General features: G+C 37.6%; 1 protein-coding gene across 6 annotated transcripts in view; it reads left to right on the forward strand.

Annotated features, from left to right (window-relative positions):
* Positions 1 to 19709, forward strand: part of PHF3 (PHD finger protein 3) — a 57536-nt gene that overhangs the window by 9606 nt on the left and 28221 nt on the right. For 2 of the 6 annotated variants that reach the window (XM_055810466.1, XM_055810463.1), the window contains exons 2-3: positions 15369 to 15530; positions 16801 to 18616. In XM_055810466.1, the coding sequence (XP_055666441.1) occupies positions 15389 to 15530; positions 16801 to 18616 (1958 nt within the window). In that variant the 5' untranslated portion in view covers positions 15369 to 15388. Of the gene's footprint in view, positions 1 to 4317; positions 4587 to 14800; positions 14820 to 15040; positions 15115 to 15368; positions 15531 to 16800; positions 18617 to 19709 lie in introns of those variants that run through there. The other 4 variants (XM_013299765.3, XM_027787809.2, XM_055810462.1 and 1 more) reach the window with 4 other exon arrangements.

A 19709-nucleotide genomic window follows, 5' to 3' on the forward strand; every position in this document is an offset into this window, starting at 1 on the left:
GATCGTGCTTGGCTTGTACCTCAGCTAAGAAGCACTCAGGATTTCTAGTGGTATGTACAATTTGTGATTGTCTCTGCTTGAGGCAAATTTTAGATAAGATGGTAGGGACATGCTGAAGCAGTTGAATATCTCCACTAAAATGTTTTGCTCTGTTCCAATAAGAAAATAATACAACACAGACAGAAGTATTTTTTGCCTCTTTTACAGGTAAACTAAACAGCGAGAAACCTTAAAGATGTACAGTATTTCTTGCCCAGCTGTTAGTCTTCCTTGCCCTCTAGGATTGGTTTGAAAGGATATGCTTGTTTGAGATTTCAGTTTCTTTCCTTAGCAAGTGATCATTCTCGCTATTTATCATTTTAATTTTGAAAAGTCATTTAGAGCGCTGGAGATGTATTGATAAAGTAGCAAATGCGGACAAGATAAAAATCGTGTCATATCAGATCCTATGGCATGTTTATTTCATACCAGTCTTTGTTGGGATTTGAGGCAATATTGTGACATACCTAACTTAATGCAACAGCTGGAGAAACGAGTTTTTTAAGCTGGAGGACTTGGACTGAAAAGGAAAATGATGCTGAGAGCATGAGGAGATTTTATGGGTAAACACAATGTGGGAGAAATTCTGGAAGTCATGTTTAACTGACATGCTTCTTTAACAGGGTCGTTTTTAGTGATGGATCACTTGATGAAATATTTTTGGTTGGTGTGTTTCTTCTCTGAGTACCTATTTTTGCGGGGGGGCAGGGGCTGACTTGAACAAACCGGTTTCAAAACTGTAGGATAAATGTGCTTTTGTTCAAGGAATTGAGGAGAACACTCTCTATTCCTTTAGCTTTTCTTGATGGTCAGATTGCATTGCACCCACACTCCTGTATCTTGCTGTGCTGTGCCCTGTAGCAGTCTCAGTTGACACCCTGATGTTCCAGGAGCCAGCAGGTGGGAGAGTTTTCATCTGTTCAGACTGGACCTGTCTGAGACTACCTCCTGTCATTTGCTTCTTTGCCTTCTTCCTGAATGCTCTGCTCCTCTTGTCACTGGTTTTCTGTACATGAGACTTTGTATTCTGTTGCTTCTGATTAACTACTCAGTGGGAACACTTGAGTTACTGCACTATGGGAGTACACTTGGTATGTGCACTTTTGCTGTGAGTGATGCCAAGCCACTGGCCTTCAGAGTTCAAGTCGAGGACACAGCTGTGTTCCAGGGGAACAACAGATTCCTTCTCTGACCAGTTTGAGTTGCCTTTCGAAATAAGTGGCCATTAAAAACTCAACTGTGGTTTCACCTACACCTCTGGCTATTTTTCCTGGTGTTCAGAGTGTTACAAATGTAAAATAAACTGTTGAAAACTCATGCGTTGTAGGCATTGTGTAAGGGAAGAATATTTTTTTGTTTGTAGCAACTGTTTCTAACAGTTGGCTGTCTAGCAAGAAGTGTATCTTCCATTGTTAGTCCCACAGATTCTACGCTTCATGTCACAGTTAAATTAGTAGTGCTAGAAAAAACTTCCTGAACTTGGTACTGTACAAGTTATGCAAAGAATTGAACAGTAGTTTCTTGAACCAGCTAAACCAAAATTTTGATTTCACGTGCTTTACTAGGATAACCTCTCTGTTTCAAAAATTGTAGAACAAATTTTGTTGTCGTAGGATTTTTATGCAAAACTACCTTGTTTATATTCTTGCAGTGACATTTTGATGCAAAATTTGGATAGAACTTATACTTGATCATAGACTCATGCTCCAGAAATAAAACTTTTGATGAAATTCCTCTTGTATTTTCTCTGCTAGATAGTTAGGTGTTGTTGAAGGTGGCTGTGACCATTGCATGTATAGTTGCTTTGACAGTTATTCTACAGTGTTTTTAGTGTTCTGAGTGGCTGCATGGTAGTCTTGCAAAACTGGAGACATTCTTTTTTCATGACATTGCTGAAGACAGAGATTTTTTTTTTAATTTCTCAGCAGTGATTTTTTGTAGCAAGAGGTAATATTTTGCTCAAGCTTTGCTACTTAACACTGCTCTTAATGAAGTGGTCAGCATTGCTTTCGTAACAGCAATGTTTGAGCAACAATTATTTAAATGTTCCCTTCATATCCATAAAAAATCCTGAGATACATTATTGTAAATGTGTTCAATGCCCCTGCCACTCTTTAATTTTGAATATAGAAGGTTTCTTACAGTAATTTACGAGGGTTCTATTGCAGTGTCATTGGCACATTTTAGTGTCAGGCTCCACCATTATTTTATCCTGTGTCTGTTACTCCAGTGCTTGTGTGATGCCAATACAAAAAAACCTGCCATTACAGGGTTTAAATTACTGGATTGGGGCAGTTATAATTATTTTCTTACTTTGAGCCACTGCAGCTCTTGTATTTTATTCTGTATAGTATCAGACTGTTGTAACCACACGGCATAATAAAAATAAATTATACAGTGCAGCGTAGCACTTCCTCCATTAATTTGCTGTTTTATCTGTTGCCACATTTGGAAATGTTGACAACTCTGAAAAGAACTTGGACTGCTATAGTTGCTAGTTAGTATGGTGTATATGTAGATGCACTGCATTGCTTGATAAAAATAGTCCATTTTTGGTGAGGGAGCTTTCAAATTATAGCACCTGCTGCTGTGTGAGTTTGTTACTTACTTAGTAAATACACCTGATTTAGCCTTTCTTGCTGGTTGTTTGCTCAGTAGGACATTGAGTATTGAACTGTTTTGTCAGTTAGCTTGTAGATACTGTAGACATGTTCTGCAGAGGCATAGTGCCATACCTGACCACTGCTTTTGTTTTCTTTTCTTCTGAGCTGCCCTATGGCAGAAGGGAGAAAGATTGCCATGTTTTCAAAAAGGCAAAACAAAATGAAAAAGTTTACATGCTCACCTATAGTTTTTGTAAATTTGTGAAATTGAATAAATTGCATAAATAGGTTTGAAATTGTAGCTGAACTCTTACATGCGTATGGCTAGGATTTTCCCCATTGATTACTAACAGAAATGTGCTGTAAACGTGAGCATACTTACAGTTCTAGTAAGCATGAGTAGGTACTGGATTTATTCAGTGTCAGGTTGCTGGAACAGGGATCTGGAAACTAATTCAAGCACTACAAACTCTGTCTCACTTCTCCTTTTCCTTTAATTAATGTGTTTCTTAAAAAAAAATCCTGTCTAGTGTGTGGGAGGATGATGATGAAGGAAGGAGCACAAGAGAATGTATGTCCTTTTTCTGCTTCCAAAAAGGTGAACAGCTTTGCGTGTGCCAAAACTGGTGTCTCCCACGTTTTCCTGTATGCCAAATTAAGCCAGGCACTACACTGCACTACTTCATTTTCCTTGCCTCCATGACCATATTTATTATAATTATCTCTCTTCACTCTTAAGTATACGCTTAGACTAAACTTCTGAAGAAACAATTTGTCGACTGTTTTTTTTTTTACATTCTTTTGTGGAGTTATATGTTCTTATGAGTTGAATCTCTGCTGCAATAGTTGCGCTTCTGCTGTATTGCAAAGAAGTGATCTAGAAAATAAGGAATCGCTTCTTGTAAAATGTTGGTACCATCTCCGAATACAATTCCTTAAGTTTAGGTAAAACTTCAAAACTGAAGTTTATAAAAGGTTTCTGGCCATTTTGAAGCCAGCTTAGAATTCTCATATACTTGATTGAAGTCAGATTTTCATATAAAATGTCTGTAATTTTATTGAATGTAATGATAGGTGAAAAATGATAGGGATAAGGCCTTGCTGCCTAAAAATAGTTACTTGCTATGAAGTACTTGGTAGTTCCTCTGTAAACGGAAATACAGCCCTTCTCAGGTTTGGGCCTAGTATGGCAGGCTCCTTTCACTGATGTTAGTGGAAGCTGATCTCACATTTTTACATTTAAAGGTGAAGAGAGATGTGCGCTCGCAGTGCTGCTAACCAGGTTTGCTTGTTCTTCATTCCCCCCTCCCTCTGGTATCCCGCCCCTTGGGTTGGTTAAGGTTTAAACAAGTTTTAGAAAGGAGGTGTTTCACTTACCTGTGTTATACACACTCTGTAGAAGTGGCATCACGCTGATGCTGATAGCAGAGTTTATATTAACTTAGCATGGAATTTCTTTTAAAAACAGTAAGTTAGAGATTTGATTTTTAGATATGCAGTGGGCCATACTGAGGCCTAAGCAGGTGTGGGTTTTTTTTTTTTTTTTTTTTGGTTACAATTCTAAAATACCTTAAGCATTCTTTATAAAACAGAACAGCCAAAAATTTGCTGGTTTCTTAGGTGTTTTACAATTTGTAGCTTATTTTCTTATGGTATTTTTCTTGTCTTTCTATAGGGCTGAAAGACACACAGGAGTCTTCATGGATATAGTTGATACATTTAACCATTTAATTCCTACTGAACACTTAGATGATGCCCTATTTCTAGGATCCAACCTGGAGAATGAAGTCTGTGAGGATTTTAGTACAAGTCAAAATGTCTTAGAGGATTCGCTGAAGAACATGCTCAGCGATAAGGATCCTATGCTAGGATCTGCAAGTGCCCAGTTCTGTTTGCCTGTTTTGGATAGCAATGATCCCAATTTCCAGATGCCTTGTTCAACAGGTAAATCTTACGATTTTTTAAGATTACAATTTAAAATACAGTTATACTCTAGTACCAACCCTTTTTTGTAATGTAGAAATAATAATTTGGGGTTTCTGTCTCCTTCCTGCCCTTTTTGTTGCACTGCTTGCATGCCTGGCATGTAAACTGTGCAGTTCTTTTTAACTTTGTTGCATAACAGTAGAGGAAGGCTTCTAATCTGGATCAGAAGTAATTTAGACTTTGTCTTGAGTACTTGCAAATTATTCCCAATTGAAGGTGTGATTTGTTTAGTGTAAGTGCTGTGCCTCATCAGTGAAGTTGCTAGTTGTCTTCAAGAAATGTAGTATTCTGCAATAGCAACAGAAGCATGAGAGTTGCACAAATGACTGCTCTGACCTCAGGGTTATTCTGTTAGCGCTAGGCCTTCCTGCTACTGAGCTGATACCAGATTCTAGACGTTTTGCTTTGGTTGGCTTCAAACAAAACCTTGGAATCTTAATACAATTTTGTTGCTGTTTGGAAACACCTACTTTGGAACCAATTTAGAGCAGAGTTTTAAATAAAAAATAATCTTAGGGGTTGTGGAATAGTTTTGGAAGATAACAAAAAAGGTGATCCAGTCCCTAAAATTATTTATATTGATGAGTAGTTGGAATAATTACACTGAATTTGATGTAAGAGCCAAAGATATACCCTGTGCTTAATTTTTTTTTTTATTTCACTTGAAGTTAATAATAAATCTTTTAGCTTCATTACTGAAAAAGTGTTGTAATGCAAATAACTTTGATTATATCATTATTTTTTTTAATGAACTTTATGAACATTGAAAATCCTACCACTTTCCTAATACAATGTGTATTTTGTTTCTACTAACAGACTAAATTTTCACCTTCAGTAAATTAAGTGGTCTTACAATATGGAAAATCATAAATCGAAGGTGATACTGAGTGACGTGATAAAAATGTGAACTACAAAGCCAAAACAAGATATTTGATCTTTTTACCGCTTTAGTGAAACATTATTTGAGGCCATCCTTAATGTTTTTCTTTATTCTTGCTTTAGTCTGTATCCTTACACATTTTTGTCTGGATCCCACAAAACAAAAAACATTGCTCTTAATGTGCGTAAAGCTGTACAGTGTACACAGCTAAACTAAATTCCTCCTCTAAATTTTCTCCATATTTCCAGTAAAACGGTGGTGCAGATTCTTGTTTCACACTGCATCCTGTGCATCATTCAGTAAACCTATACTGCATCTGAAATTTTTGAATTAACTCATAGGGTACAACTGGATATTTTAAAAGTTACAGGGAGACTTTTGGGGGCTTTTTGGCATATACTTCTTCTGAAAAGTGATCAGCAGTGCAATAATTCGTACTATTGATAGTTAAAAAATGACAGTTAATTTTTAACGTCTATTAAAATAAGTGAGCTAAGTCATTTACTTGGGGCTACTATTTCAGGTTGTCTGCAGACTAAGGGAATAAAAACTAATTGTATTTATGCTGAGATCATGAGTTTAATGTTTTGTTTTAAAATCAGAAAGCAAGAGCAGAGCCATGCTTCAGTAAGTAAATTAAAACATGCAATTTGGAATTAATATAGTAGGTATCCAAAAGCACATGAAATATTTTTGGTGTTGCTTGTTCTTTATAGATCTTAATAAGAACTGTCCTTATCCTGGATGATGGTAGGACTGCAGTACGTATTTATAGTTTTTTAGTTGAGAAAAACAATTATCAATTAGAAGCAAAGTTACTTTGCTTGTCTTTATTCCTTGAGTACTCGATATAGCTTGTGATTTATTTGATCTGTCTGAGACTGTTGGTGATCTAACACAGTTTACATAGTCTGCTGGTAAGAATGTAGTGAGTCGTGCAAGATGATAGTACCCTTGGTAAGAATTACCCATACTGTTTTTTCCAGACAGTATGTGTGAAAGCTCATCTCTACCCCAACATCAGTCTGTCTAAGAAAAGAGAAAAAAGCATAACTCTCCCCACAAAACTTACTGTAATTACATCCTTAGAGTTACACTGTTGGTGTGCCATATAGAATGATGGTTTGCTGTATTCTGATCCTGAGTAGGATCTCACTGTGAATTTATTCTGTAGTGCATTAAGCAGTATGGTAACAGAATGGGTAGTTATTGGCTCTTCACTTAAACTTTCACTAGGGTTAGAAGTGTACCTAGGAAAATATATTTTCAGTAAGGTTTTACTAGGTTTAGGTACACTTGTTATCTATTTATGTTGAGCAGGGCAAGACCTAGGAAGTACTGAAATGGTAGACGGTGGTTTTTCTTACACTCTTGATTTCATTCCTGAGGAAAAGAGTTCATTTTTTCCAGAGGCACAAATTTATTTAGCACAATTTATTTTAGACCTTCAAACAGTATTTTGCATAACCCATGCCTAGACCACATAACAGTTTAAGAAAAGGAGCAAAATGCTTGTGAAAATTAGTTCAGAGAGTCAGCAAAGGACAGATTTATCATGTTTGCTGCTCCATGAATAACTGGAACATTGGTTGTGGTTTAATCGTGGCTGGCGACTAAGCCCCATACAGCTGCTCAGTCACTCCCCCCACAGTGGGATGGGAGAGAGGATTGAAAGAGTAAAACTATGAAAACTCCTGGGTTGAGATAAAGACAGTTTAATAGGTAAAGCAAAAGCCACAGACGCAAGCGAAGCAAAGCAAGGAGTGCATTCACTACTTCCCATGGGCAGGCAGGTGTTCAGCCATCCCCAGGAAAGCAGGGCTCCAGCATGTGTAACGGTTACTCGGGAAGACAAACACTTTAAGTCCGAATGTCCCCCCTTCCTCCTCCTTCTTCCACCTTATATATGCTCAGCACAATGTCATATGGTATGAAATACCCCTGTAGCTAGTTGGGGTCAGCTGTTCTGGCTGTGTCCCCTCCCAGTTTCCCCATGCCCCTCCAGCCCTCATGCTGGCAGGGCCCAAGAAACCGAGAAGTCCTTGTTAACTTATAACCATCACCCAGCAACAACCAAAACCATCCGTGTGCTGTCAGCATTGTTATTACACCAAATCCAAAACACAGCACTGCACCAGCTACTAAGAAAAAAATTAACTCTGTCCTAGCAGAAACCAGGTCCTGTCCAGTTTTCAAAGTGGTAAAGATTTCATGCTACAGCTTATTTGATTGTTGTGAGCAAGCTGAAGAGATACAAGTGAAAATAGTTGGACTGAGGAGGTGATTTGGCTAAAATGGTATTAGGTCTCAGAGAAAATGGAGGAGCAGAAGGCATGGCTCACTGATACTACTTTGAAGGCCTGGTCTGAGCAGAGTTCAAGAGTATTTGTAAGCCTATGCATCAAGATACTATCTTGATACTATCTTGATACATATATAAAGATACTATCTTTATATGTATTCAACCTAAAGAACTTGCACCCTGTTCTAAATAAGAAATTTATTGCGTGAACCTGAGTACACGTAAGTGGCGGAAGCTTCTGAGAAAGGCTTTTTTCAGGCCTGCTTACTCACATACCAGATTTCTCAGGATTGTGACAACATTTTCTCTTGCTTACTTTGGAGATCAGGCCTTTTTATCTATGAACCCATTCTTTCTTGCACTTAAGTTGGTTTTGAGTGTGGGTTTGCTGCTCTTTTTCTTACTGCTGCACTGACATTAGTTCTTGCTAGGCCTGTAAATAATGCCCAACCCAGTGTTATTACTAATCGACATTGCATCTGTGTTGCTCAGCTTTAAGGTTTGTATTGCACATCATTCAACATGAACTAAGCTTTTTGTTAATACTAAGCCTTTTTTATGGTGTATTACTAATAATTTGACTGTATGGGATGGATACTGGTAGGCAGTCAGTTTTATGTCCTTTGAACAGTTCAAGTACTTGTTTATAAGGCAGAAACACGTAGATTTTTGTGAGTTGAAGTTTGATTTCCAGTCATTGCTTGTTAGAGGCATCTATCCAGAAAATGCAAGCTTTGTAAATTGGATTATAAATGCTTCTCTTGGGGAGGATGGTAGCATAGAATCATAGAATTGTTTGGTTTGGAAGGGACCTTTAAAGGTCATGTAGTCCAACCCCACTGCAGTGAGCAGGGACATCTTCAGCTCAGTCAGATTTCTCAGAGCCCCATCCAACCTGACTTTGAATGTTTCCAGGGATGGAGCATCCACCACCTCTCTGGGAAACTTGTTCCAGTGTGTCACCGTTCTCATTGTAAATTTTTTTTCCTTCTGTCTAGTTTGAATCTACACTTTTTTAGTTTAAAACCATTACTCCTTGTCCTATTGCAACAGACCCTGCTAAAAAGTCTGTCCCCATCTTTTTTTATAAGCCTTGTTTAAGTGTTGAAAGGCCGCAAAAAAATCTCCCTGGAGCCTTTTCTTCTCCGGGACGAACAACTCCAACCCTCTCAGCCTTTCTTCATAGGAGAGGTGTTCCGTCCCTCTTGATAACTTTAGTGGCCCTCCTTTGGACCTGCTGCAACAGGTCCATGTCTTTCCTGTGCTGAACATCTTATTGTCAGCAGTACTGGTGTATGAGAAATAGCAAGGAGCATGAGAATAGCTGTCTGTTGCCTGTCTGTTCATAGGAAGAACTGTATCTGTACCAGTGAAGCAGTCTCATGTTCACGTCTTGTTCACAGACTCACTCACGGCCTGAGTTTGGTTTGTGCTGAATCTAAATAGTTTCTTCAGCTAGGTGACATGATTGGTCTTTGTCTACTCTGAGCTTGCTCTGTGATTGCCACTGAGTAATAGAATAGGGTTGTCTTGCTTAGCTTTGGTTGAACAGTTACATGTTTAGAGAAGACAGGATTCTTCAGGCGATCCTGATAATGGGTTTGAGCAGAGGTAGAAGTAACTTTTTATGACCCGCTTGGAAGCTGAAAAGAGTATGGGTCAAATTACAGATGTTGTGCTGAAATCCTTTTAGGATGCATTTGTGAAGAGTGACTACTAACTGTAAAGATAGTTGAGTTGCTGGTTTGTGGAGTCTGAGCAAATTGCTGCTCTTATAGCACAGTTAGGAAGTTTTGGATTAGTACAAGCCATGCACAGGTCTTATTATTCATTGCAGCTCGTAGGAGCTTGGTAATAATGGAGGCCTTTTACTGTCCTGAGGTAGGTATTAGCAGAAAGACCTAGTGTCGATAGTGGAAATTGATACAACTGCTTGCTTTGCCATTTAAGAGGACAGAATTTGACAAAATGAGACCTTCGAGAGTTAAATGAAACCCAAGTTGTTAAAACCATTAGGAGTGCCCCATATCAAGTTTTAGGGGTCTGCGTGCTTCTGTTCATTGGTGTGGTCAGGTGACTATTCTTCCAAGAACTGAGTGACCAACACAGGAGAGCAGTTTATGTAGAACAGCTCTTGGGTGTCTTTAATGTTTAGGTGGTGTAGGTGGGTGTGGATATGTGGGTTTGGGGTTGCTTCCCCCCTTTGTGAGCAATTCTTTGATCAGAAATGGAAACGGTGGAGTTTAAGATAGGACATAACACTTGAGAGCAACACCTTTTTCCCACTTTGGATGGTACTCTAGTGATAAGTTTTCTACTTTGTTCTGTTATTTCTTGCTGGAAGACATGCTGGAAGTTTATCAGCTAATTTTATAAGCTTTAGAGCATAGAAGGTCAGACTGGTCACATGCCAGTGAAGGAAATAACCAGCATTCACACTAAATTGGTATTTCTCAGCTACCATGAATTCTGTAGCTCTTCAGGATGTCATTTGCTGGGGCAGTTTGATTTATTATACAAGTAATAGAGGGAATGGAATTTGAATTTCATATCATCTGGAGATATTTCTGGATTTCATAATAAAATCAAACTTTGAACCTATTTAGTTTATTGGATATGTTTATCAAAATCAGATATTTTTCATAAATGATGAGGAAGACTGACCCAATGAGAGTGTACAAAGGCTGTTAGGGACATCTCTTTAATTGCCCTCTTTTTTCCTGTCCCTTTGGATTGCTGCTGGGAAAGTGTTTTCCCCCAAGTGCAGTCTGTTCTTTCTAGTTTCAGCCTGTGTTCTCATGAGTACTGTTGAAAGCAGCACTACCTCTGCTGAAATGATGATCAGCTATTGAATCTTTAGAGCAGGGGTTCTCAGACTTTTTAAGCAGAGGGCCGGCGCTGGGATGAAGTAGCAGGAGGTCATCTGCGGCTGCTTGGTTTCCCCCCCCAAACCCTGGTGGTGGTGGTGGTGGGGTTCTGTAAATACCGGGGGCCGGATTGAGGACCCTGGAGGGCCGCATCTGGCCCGTGGGCCGTAGTTCGAGGACCCCTGCTTTAGAGTCAAACCAATTGTTCTGACTACACATAGTGTTCTGTTTGGCAGGGTTAGCCATTTCAGGCTCTTTTCAATAAAGCCAAATGTACATGTATTTTTCCTCCTGCATGTGAAGTAATTCTGACTGTAACCTTCAGACTGCAACCCAAAATTGGGTATACAGTTGTTTCTCTCAGTTTTCTTACTACTTCATGCCATCCTTCCTCCAAGCTGTCCATGTGAACAGTTGCACAGTGTCTTGTGACAAAGATAGTAACTTCCGTGTATGAAATGTATGTATTGTGAACCTAGACTTTTTTTTTTATGCTTTTTTTCATGCTTTTCTGTTTGTAGATAACAAGCAACCAGTTTTCCCCATTTTAGATCCTCCTGAAGACTTTAGTTATTTATTCCTTTGGCTCAATATTATAGATGGAGAGAACCTGGATCTGTAGTAGGATTTGCAAGGCAGTTTATATATTTACAAATCACAGAGCTCATGTAAAGGCTCTTTTCTTAATAAAATAGCAATTTGATTTAATGTGCTTGGGATGATGGTGTGGTTTTACTTTGTTTTTGAAATTTGTGCTCTACTACTCTTTGATTTCCAAAGTAACAGGCTCCTGCGACTAAAGAACCATAAATCAGTGGGCCTGTGATGTAAATCCATCTTTTCTTAAAATGGGGATTCAGTCCTCTGTTAAGATACATGCTGTATTGTTTGTTAATCCTAATTGATTTTCATATGTTTTTACTCTAAAGACAGTAAAATTCCTGCTTTACAGTGTAAGAGTTTAGTGGAGAATGGGAGTAAATGTTTAGTTAGTATTTCACATGGTACTTAGTATGATTCTTTTCTTGCACTGGGCAGTCACTACAAGGTACTCTCAGGCAAATTTGCAGTTAAGCAGGTTACAGGCTTACAGGAAAACATCTGTAAAACAGTTTGAATTTGGTGTTTTCTTATGTAAGTTATACCATCAGTGACCTAATTTCTCTTGAAAATATTTTTTCTAACAAAGAACACTTTAAATTCTGTTTCCTGAGCATATGTATCACAAATGTTACTAGGAAAAAGGTTTTCATATAAACTATACTATCTTCATTTACAGTCTTGAGACTTCATGATATTTTTCAGTATCAATGTGTAAGTTTAATTGCTTTCTTAGAGTTTATTGGCTCTTCTTAAGGCTTACTGACATGTTAGTTACTGCTTTAGACTGTTACTGTTCTTTTCATTGAAGTATGATGTTAGGTTTCTTTGTTATCATCCACATATAACATAGCAGAAATTCTAAAATGTTCAACCATTCCCATGTAATTTGTGATGCTTGTAGAAGTAAAATATGGAATCTGCCATGGACTTGCTCAGTCCTGCTGTTAGTATGATTCATGTGGGACATAGCACTTACAATGTGTGGTTAGCAAAGAAAAAGAAAATCAGGGCTAATGCCTACAGAAAATAAATTTCTCTGCACTTGAGGTTTAACTTGCCCAGTGTGTCAAAACCCTGAATATTTCTGTCTAATTTTGCCTGATGATAATCAAGGGAAGACATATGTTAATAAAGATTTACAAATGTCAAAGATTTTGATGATGTTTTAGAAGTATTTTCTTCTCCTTCCCTCCTCTTCCGCCAGCAAGTAAGGCTTGTTTTCCTCAGTTTTACATTGCTGAAGAATTAAGAAAGTCATGCTTTTTTTAAAGACATGGAATACTGTACTTTACATTTACAATTAAACTATTTTTACTGTGTGTTATTCTACTATTGTATAACATATATAAAAATAAGTCGGTAGCATAGCACAGTAGTGTGGAAATTTAAATACAAGTAGTGGAGAGGCTAAATATTAATTTGAAGGCCAGTGTACCTCTTCCAGTATATGTTGAACGTGACTCTTATTTTCCTTATTTGCAGCTTGTTCAGTTTTACACTGGTATACAACTTTATCTATTCTGATATGTGTTTTTCTTTATTTTTGTTTTTTTTTCTTTATCCTTCAGCCTTGAGTTTTATATTTATTACTGATGTAATCTTTAGATATTTGTTATTAAGATCACCTAATCTCTTTAGTTCTTTCTGGTTTTGCTTTTTTGGGTTTACTTTTCCCAATGCGGTTTCTCTACCTCCCCTTCTCTTTCATAATTTAATTTCCTAGTCTCCTCTGTACCTATTACTATTCTCTGTCACTTTTTCTCTTCCCAGCAGGGTCTGTGTCGAATGGTCCTCATCCAGGGGCCTCATGGGGCTGTACTAGCCGAGTTATAGCTCAGGTGGTTTGAAATTAGCAAGATTCTGTGCTTCAAATTCCTCTGTAAAATTAAAGCTACAGCACAGAGTCTTGTAAGTATGAAAATACTTTAATTCTAATATTTCAAACTGTCTGTCAATAGTAGACTGAATGTGTCCCTTTTGTTATTAATAAAGGAGGCTGTATAAATTCAATAACTTGAGCACAAACATAGTAAAACCCAAGGCTCTAATGGCAGCCCTGAAATCTGCTCCAGAGCTGTTTCAGAAGTTGTCCAAGTAGTTGTTATTTGTCATCTTTTCAGTAGCTTGGTAGTTTAGATCTACACTGAAGAAGCGGGAGAGGGTCTGAAAGGAGTCTCTTTTGTCACAGCCTGTTCCTGAATACCAGTTCCACAGTTTGTAGGAAGACTTTTCAGTGAGAACACTAATACCAAAGTGCAGAGCTGTCAGGAGGACATAGTCTTTGAGAACATGAGAATGGGCAGCCAGAGTAAGGGTGAGGGTCCATCTCGTTCAGCTTTCCATCTTGGACAGTGACCAGTATTAGATACTTAGGGGAAAATAACAAGGCAGTTACAATGCCATCTTTTTGCCATTGTGTTGTTTTCCCCAGTATGTAGCTTGTAGCAAATAAGTGATTAAGAAACATTTGGATGAGTGGAGTAAGACCAGCATTATCTGTCTTTTGCAGCTTGTGTCTGCTGTCTGTGTATATATGTACACACTCACAGGCATAAAGGTTGCCATGTGGGCTGGAAAGCAAAAGTGGCCAGTAATTTCTGGAAACACACCTTTCCTGTGAACTGATGTATACGATGCAGTAACTAAAATTATGGTTAAAATAAATGAGTAAAAAAAGATAAATTGTCAGCTCAGGAAACTCCTAGCTTTTAGCTTCTGGTAGCAATCTAAGTATGAAAGTCCAGTGTCTGATTACCTGGTGCCAAGGTCAGCCTTCCTTAAGAGGCTGTTTAAAATCTTTCTAATACTTGAACTTCAAAATTAACAGGTTGCTTGGTTATGTTTGTGGTTTTTTTCTTTCTAAATTCTTCGTGACAGGTGGTTGTGGATTGAATTACTGTCTTGATAGACTTGATTATTCTTCACTCTTTGGCTTTAGCAGTATTTTACAACTTCCATTTTTTGTAATTTTAAAAGTATGCTCATTATTGTAGTGTCTTTACAAAAGCCTGATTTTTTTTTTTTTTAACTTGCAGTAGCATCAGACTTGAAAAGGAGCAGGAATTGACAGGTTTTCTGAGGCTGTCTAAAAATTCTAACAATTTTGGATTTCTATTAACTTCTTATTTTGATTTCTAAGATAAAACTTATTTAAATTAATACATTTTAATAAGCAATTGTTAGAAATTTTTAGATATCTTAATTCTTTCATGTAAGTTGGTTTATTTTAAAAGTACTTCTAGGTAGGTAGGTGGGTGCCTGAATAGTGAAAAGTAGGCATAGTCATTTGTTTGGAGTCTGTGTTGTATTTGTCAGACCCTCCTACATGTTTTGTAAAATCAGTTGGGTGTTTGGCTTGATCTCACAAATTTTGCATCCCACAGGGACCAGGATTCATTAATCACACGTAGGGTCTTGGGATAGGAGAGGCTACCATTGCAGAACCAAACTTAGAGAAAGTGAGGAGAATTGCTGGTGCAGTGGCCTGACTGCCTTTTAGGAAACCTATTTTCAGGAGCAACCTCTGGGATCCTTCTCAGGTTGGTGGAGGATAGGAATTCAACAATGTTCTCTGACTCTCCTGGGAGACTAGTGCATGCTGCGCTCAGTGTTCTTCCCAAAAGGGGCTGCAGATGCAAATATGTGATGTTGGGTGGGACTTAGAGTTTTAAAATTGTATCCTGTGAGAAAACTGTGATTTTAAACTCTGCACTTCTGGATCAGCTCTTTCTGCTGTTTACCTTTCTTCACTTTTTCTTAGGTGGGAAGGGACAGTGAGGGACAGCTGATCCTCTAAGACTGGGGACCTTCCTGTGGCAAAAAAACAATAAAAATGTGAGTCCACCAAAAAGCTGTAAGGACTATCTACAGAAATTTTAAGCTTTGGGTGATAGCTTCTTCTACACTGAAACTGCCTCACATGGGAATTTTCTGTCTTGCCTTTCTTCATTTTTCCCCCCTTTTGTTTGTTTTTAGATGGCCAATTTATTTTTCCCTGTCTCTTCCCCTGTCTTGTTCAGCATTACAGCTGCAACATTTTTTGATCATTTTAAGTTTTAGGCTCTGTATTGTTTGTTTGTTTTTTCCAGTTGTTGGTCTTGATGATATTATGGATGAAGGAGGAGTTAAAGAGAGTGGAAACGACACCATTGATGATGATGAACTTGTATTACCTAACAGGAATTTGAGGAGCCGTTGTGAAGAAACATCAGTCACATCACCAAGAAAATCACCACGTTTAATGGCACAAGGTGATCATTCAATAGATGGTGTAGTTTGCACATTTGAAGTAAATTACATTTTTATAATTCCACCCACCCCTCACCCCCAGTTTATAAACTGAAAGTAAAGCTCTGTTGTTAGGTTGTGTGAATTCAAGTACAGACACTTCCTTTTTTATACACTGCAGCTAGAAGTCAGCATCCATAGGGGACTACTGAATTTTAATTCCTCTCTGATAAATGTTTGATGGCTTCCTTACAGGCTGTGGTCCTTAAACTAATTTTTGAGATTTTGATCCCTTTACCTGCATCGGATTAGCACTTAGTTCTTCACCAACAAAAACATAGTGGATTTGCAAACGGCATTGGAATGTTAAGTTAGCATGTCTCTTTATTTCAAATTAAAATTTGAAATCAATTTATTTTTGTGTATTTTCTTTTTGTTTTAAATTAGGTTATAGTAATTGCCATCCTAAAGTCTTTCATCAAAATATTTCAATATGCTTAATATGTATTTTAGTCAAATATTTAAATTCTGTGTGGTAGCTAATTGATTATGGTTAGGGTTTTTCTAACTTGTTAAACTGGGGGTGTCATTGACAGCTCTGCTTTTTCCCCCTTTAGAGTAAGCTGAGTTAAAAAGATAAAATTACTTAATAAGGCAGGCAGAATTTAAATAAGGGCCTGTGGTACGAAGCTGATGAATATGCTTTTTAAAAAGGCACTGGAATGGTTTCAAATTTTAGTTTAAAAAATGTAAGAAATGTCATTTAGTGAGAATGTGACTGTATCTCAGATTATATACTATGTTTTCTAAAAGCTTTGTAAGCTTCATAGCTATACTTCTAATGACAATATAACTTGTGCAATTTTTACCTGAGGTAGGAAAATTTGAGTGGTAGAAAAGTAAAGTGGGTTTTGATTGTATTTTTTATTATCACTTCTATTTTATACATACTATTCAGAACTTTCATAGCCGTTGGAATAATGAGTTTTTACAACCCATCTGTGGCAGTGTAAAATTGAAATGCAAGTAATTTATAACTTTTAAAGTAGATAGCTGGATTTGTTGTTTTTTTTTTTGTTTGTTTGTTTTGTTTTTGGAGGGAGTGTGTGTGTGTGTTGGGTTTTTTTGTGGTTTTTTTTTCTCTTAAGTTCAGTAAACAACTACGTTTTAAGTCTTCATGTCCAGTAAGCTAAATCAGCCTGAATCAGTTCTGTTCTAGGTAAGTCTTGTATTTGCAAAAAAGGAGGATGCAGTATAGCTAAGACTTTTTCTTTTTTTTTTCCCCCTTCCTAGAACCAGTGCGGAGTTTGCGACAGAGCACACTAGCCAAGCGTTCAAATGTTGCACCTGTTGTTAATACCAAGAAATCATCTGTAAAAAGTGGATCTGCTCCAAAATCAGGACAGAAACAAGAGAGAAGTCCAGCTAAAGAGACAGATGTTGCTGCACCCTTGAAAACAGAGCAGCCTAAAGAAGTTAGGCGTAGTACAAGACGATCGGGACAGACAGAAGGAACGTCAGCAGCAGTAACAGCATCCCAAAGTAATACAAAAAGTCTTCCTGGTCCTGAAGAGGTGAATGAAATAAAGGCTGAAACCCTTGAGCAAGCAAAAGTTGAGGAAACATCCCAAGAGTTAAGTTGTGCTAATTTAGCAGGAGCCTGTTCTAATTCTCCTGGAGAAACAAAGGAAATAACAGAGGTTGCAACAAAGACTGAATCTGAGAATGTTGAGTCAGTTTGTTCGGTATCTGCCGCTAGTGAAACTACTGCAGTTAAAAATGAGGCAAATGATGTGATTGGTTCAACAGGCTCTGAAACTTCTTCAGAAAAGACTGAAAATAAAACAGAAGAATTAGAGAAGAAAACAGAAGAGCATGATCTGAGTGGGGTAGCTGGAAAAGTTGATGATCCATCTAGTGCTTGCGTGAATCCAAGTGAAATTTGTGACACCTTTTCAAATTTGTCCAGCTCTGTAGAAGGGGTTGATAGTGGTTTAGGTTCCCACAGTGTGGAAGTTTCTGATGAAAATAAATTGTCAGTAAAGGAATGCATAACAGAATGTGTATATGGTGATAAGGGAGTGGAGAAAACTGTAACTTCTTTTGAGAAACTATTGGACAGTCCAGAGTTTGATAATAAAGACTTAAAAAACAAAGATTTTACTTCTGCTGACCCAGGAAATAGCATTTTAGAAAGCAGTGTTCTTAGCCAAACAAGCCAAGATGTACAGCACCAGATCAGCAGTACTAAAGTAGAAGGCCCTGAGACATCAAAATTTCAGAATGACGATAAACAAGCTTGCATTTCATCAAAGTGTGAAAAGAACGTTAGGCCTGGGCATAGTAAATCTATGATACAGAATAAGCAAAATCTGACTGCAAGTACTCGACAGAAATCGGGTACACTGCAGCAAGAAATGCGTTCAAGAACAAGAGCTGGTCTTACTGTTTCAGGTCTTCACAGTCCATCTTCAGTAAGTTTGAAGCGGAATGCAGATGAGCAAGAGAGTCATCAGCATCCAAATAACCCAGTTAAAATTAGGAAGAAACAGTCCGATCTGGGTTTAAAAGCAAAGACCTGTGTTTCAGGGGTGACCATAAAAAAGCAGACCAATACAACGCTGAAGAAAATACCCCGAGGCCAGGCTTCTGGGCAAGTACAGAAGTCATCCGTTCAAAGAGCAAGTGAGAAATCTCCTACTCATCAGAGCTGTTCTAAAGATACCCACCACTCCATGCACTCGTTATCAGGGCATGTTTCAAATCTTAGTCAGAAGCAAGCCCAGGGTCAGAAACACCAAATTGCAGCTGTGCTGAAAACAAATAGCTCCACAAAGGAAGAGGCAGAGACAAAAGATCCTCCTGTTGTAGAACATCTGAAGGAGGATGATAAAGAAAAAAACAAATCAAAAAGATTTGATAAGAACCTCCAACCTCGCCAGAGAAGAAGTAGCAAAAGTCTTTCACTTGATGAGCCTCCATTGTTCATTCCAGATAACATTTCAACTGTTAAACGTGAAGGCTTGGAACATAGCTCTGCTAATGAAAGCAAATATGTTTGGGTGCCCAACAAGCAGTGTGGCTTTTGCAAAAAGCCACATGGCAACAGGTGTGTGTAGCTTTGTCTCAGGAATTTATTGTTGGTCTCAGAAGATATATTTTTTTTCCTCTCTTGCCAAATGTTTCATACTGCTGGTACCAAAACAAAAAGGCATAGCCTTATAATGGAAGCGTTTGTGTTATACTGTCAATTAATTTCCTTTGCATTCATACACTGGTTTTTGTCTTTTAGCTTGGGCATTAGAAATTAGAAATTAGTTCAGCCAAAATTTTTTTACTAGAAACGTGTTATGAGTACATTTTTTTGATGAATGTGTAATTCTGTTATAGTGTTAAATGTATACTTTTTTCATAGAACAGAAATAAGACTAAGATGTCCATGTTCCAGATTGTCATTTCCTTCTTTCCAGAGACCTCTTAAATTGAAGGATCACCATCAACCAGAAAAATCAAATAGTTGTTTACATGTGACTTTTATCTGATAGAAGTGGGATTCTAATACATAGAGATTCAAGCTTTTTTCCAATTTGTATGATTGCTTGAGGCTTTCATGTAACCCGATTAACAAATTGGGGGGGGGGGGGGGGGGTGTAGGAAGAACATTATTTTTGGGGAAAAAAAAAAAAAAAAAAAAAAAAAAAGAAAAGATAAAACTTCCGTGTGGTCATATCTGAAATTGCCTTTAACTAAAGCTAATAATGGGGTTGCATCTGAAGTTGATGTTGTTGCTCTGTGACAGAAGTTCTTCTACACCGTAAGTGAACTGGAAAAGGCCACTCCATTCACTAATGTACTGTCAAGCCAAGAATAAGAATTCCTTTATTACCACTTCTTATTCTGGATTTAATATTGAAGTATTTTTTCATAGTTGCAGTTCTACCTGCAAGCCTTTTTTTGTGTTTTGTTTTGTTGTTTTTTTCAATTTCAAATTGAAGACATTTCTGATTAGTGTGCTTATGTGAGAAACTTTTAATACTAATTTTCAGTGAGTGTGCTTTAGAACTTCATCTATCAGCGTGAAATATGGAACAATTACCTTTGGAGCTTGAGATTTTTATAGCATTAATTTGTATCTAAGAAGAGCCCTTGTGAGTTTTAATGACTTATTATATCATTTTTGAAAAAAAAAATACTTAAAATTA

Source organism: Falco peregrinus, chromosome 7 (assembly GCF_023634155.1).
Source record: "Falco peregrinus isolate bFalPer1 chromosome 7, bFalPer1.pri, whole genome shotgun sequence".
Classification (NCBI taxonomy): domain Eukaryota; kingdom Metazoa; phylum Chordata; class Aves; order Falconiformes; family Falconidae; genus Falco; species Falco peregrinus.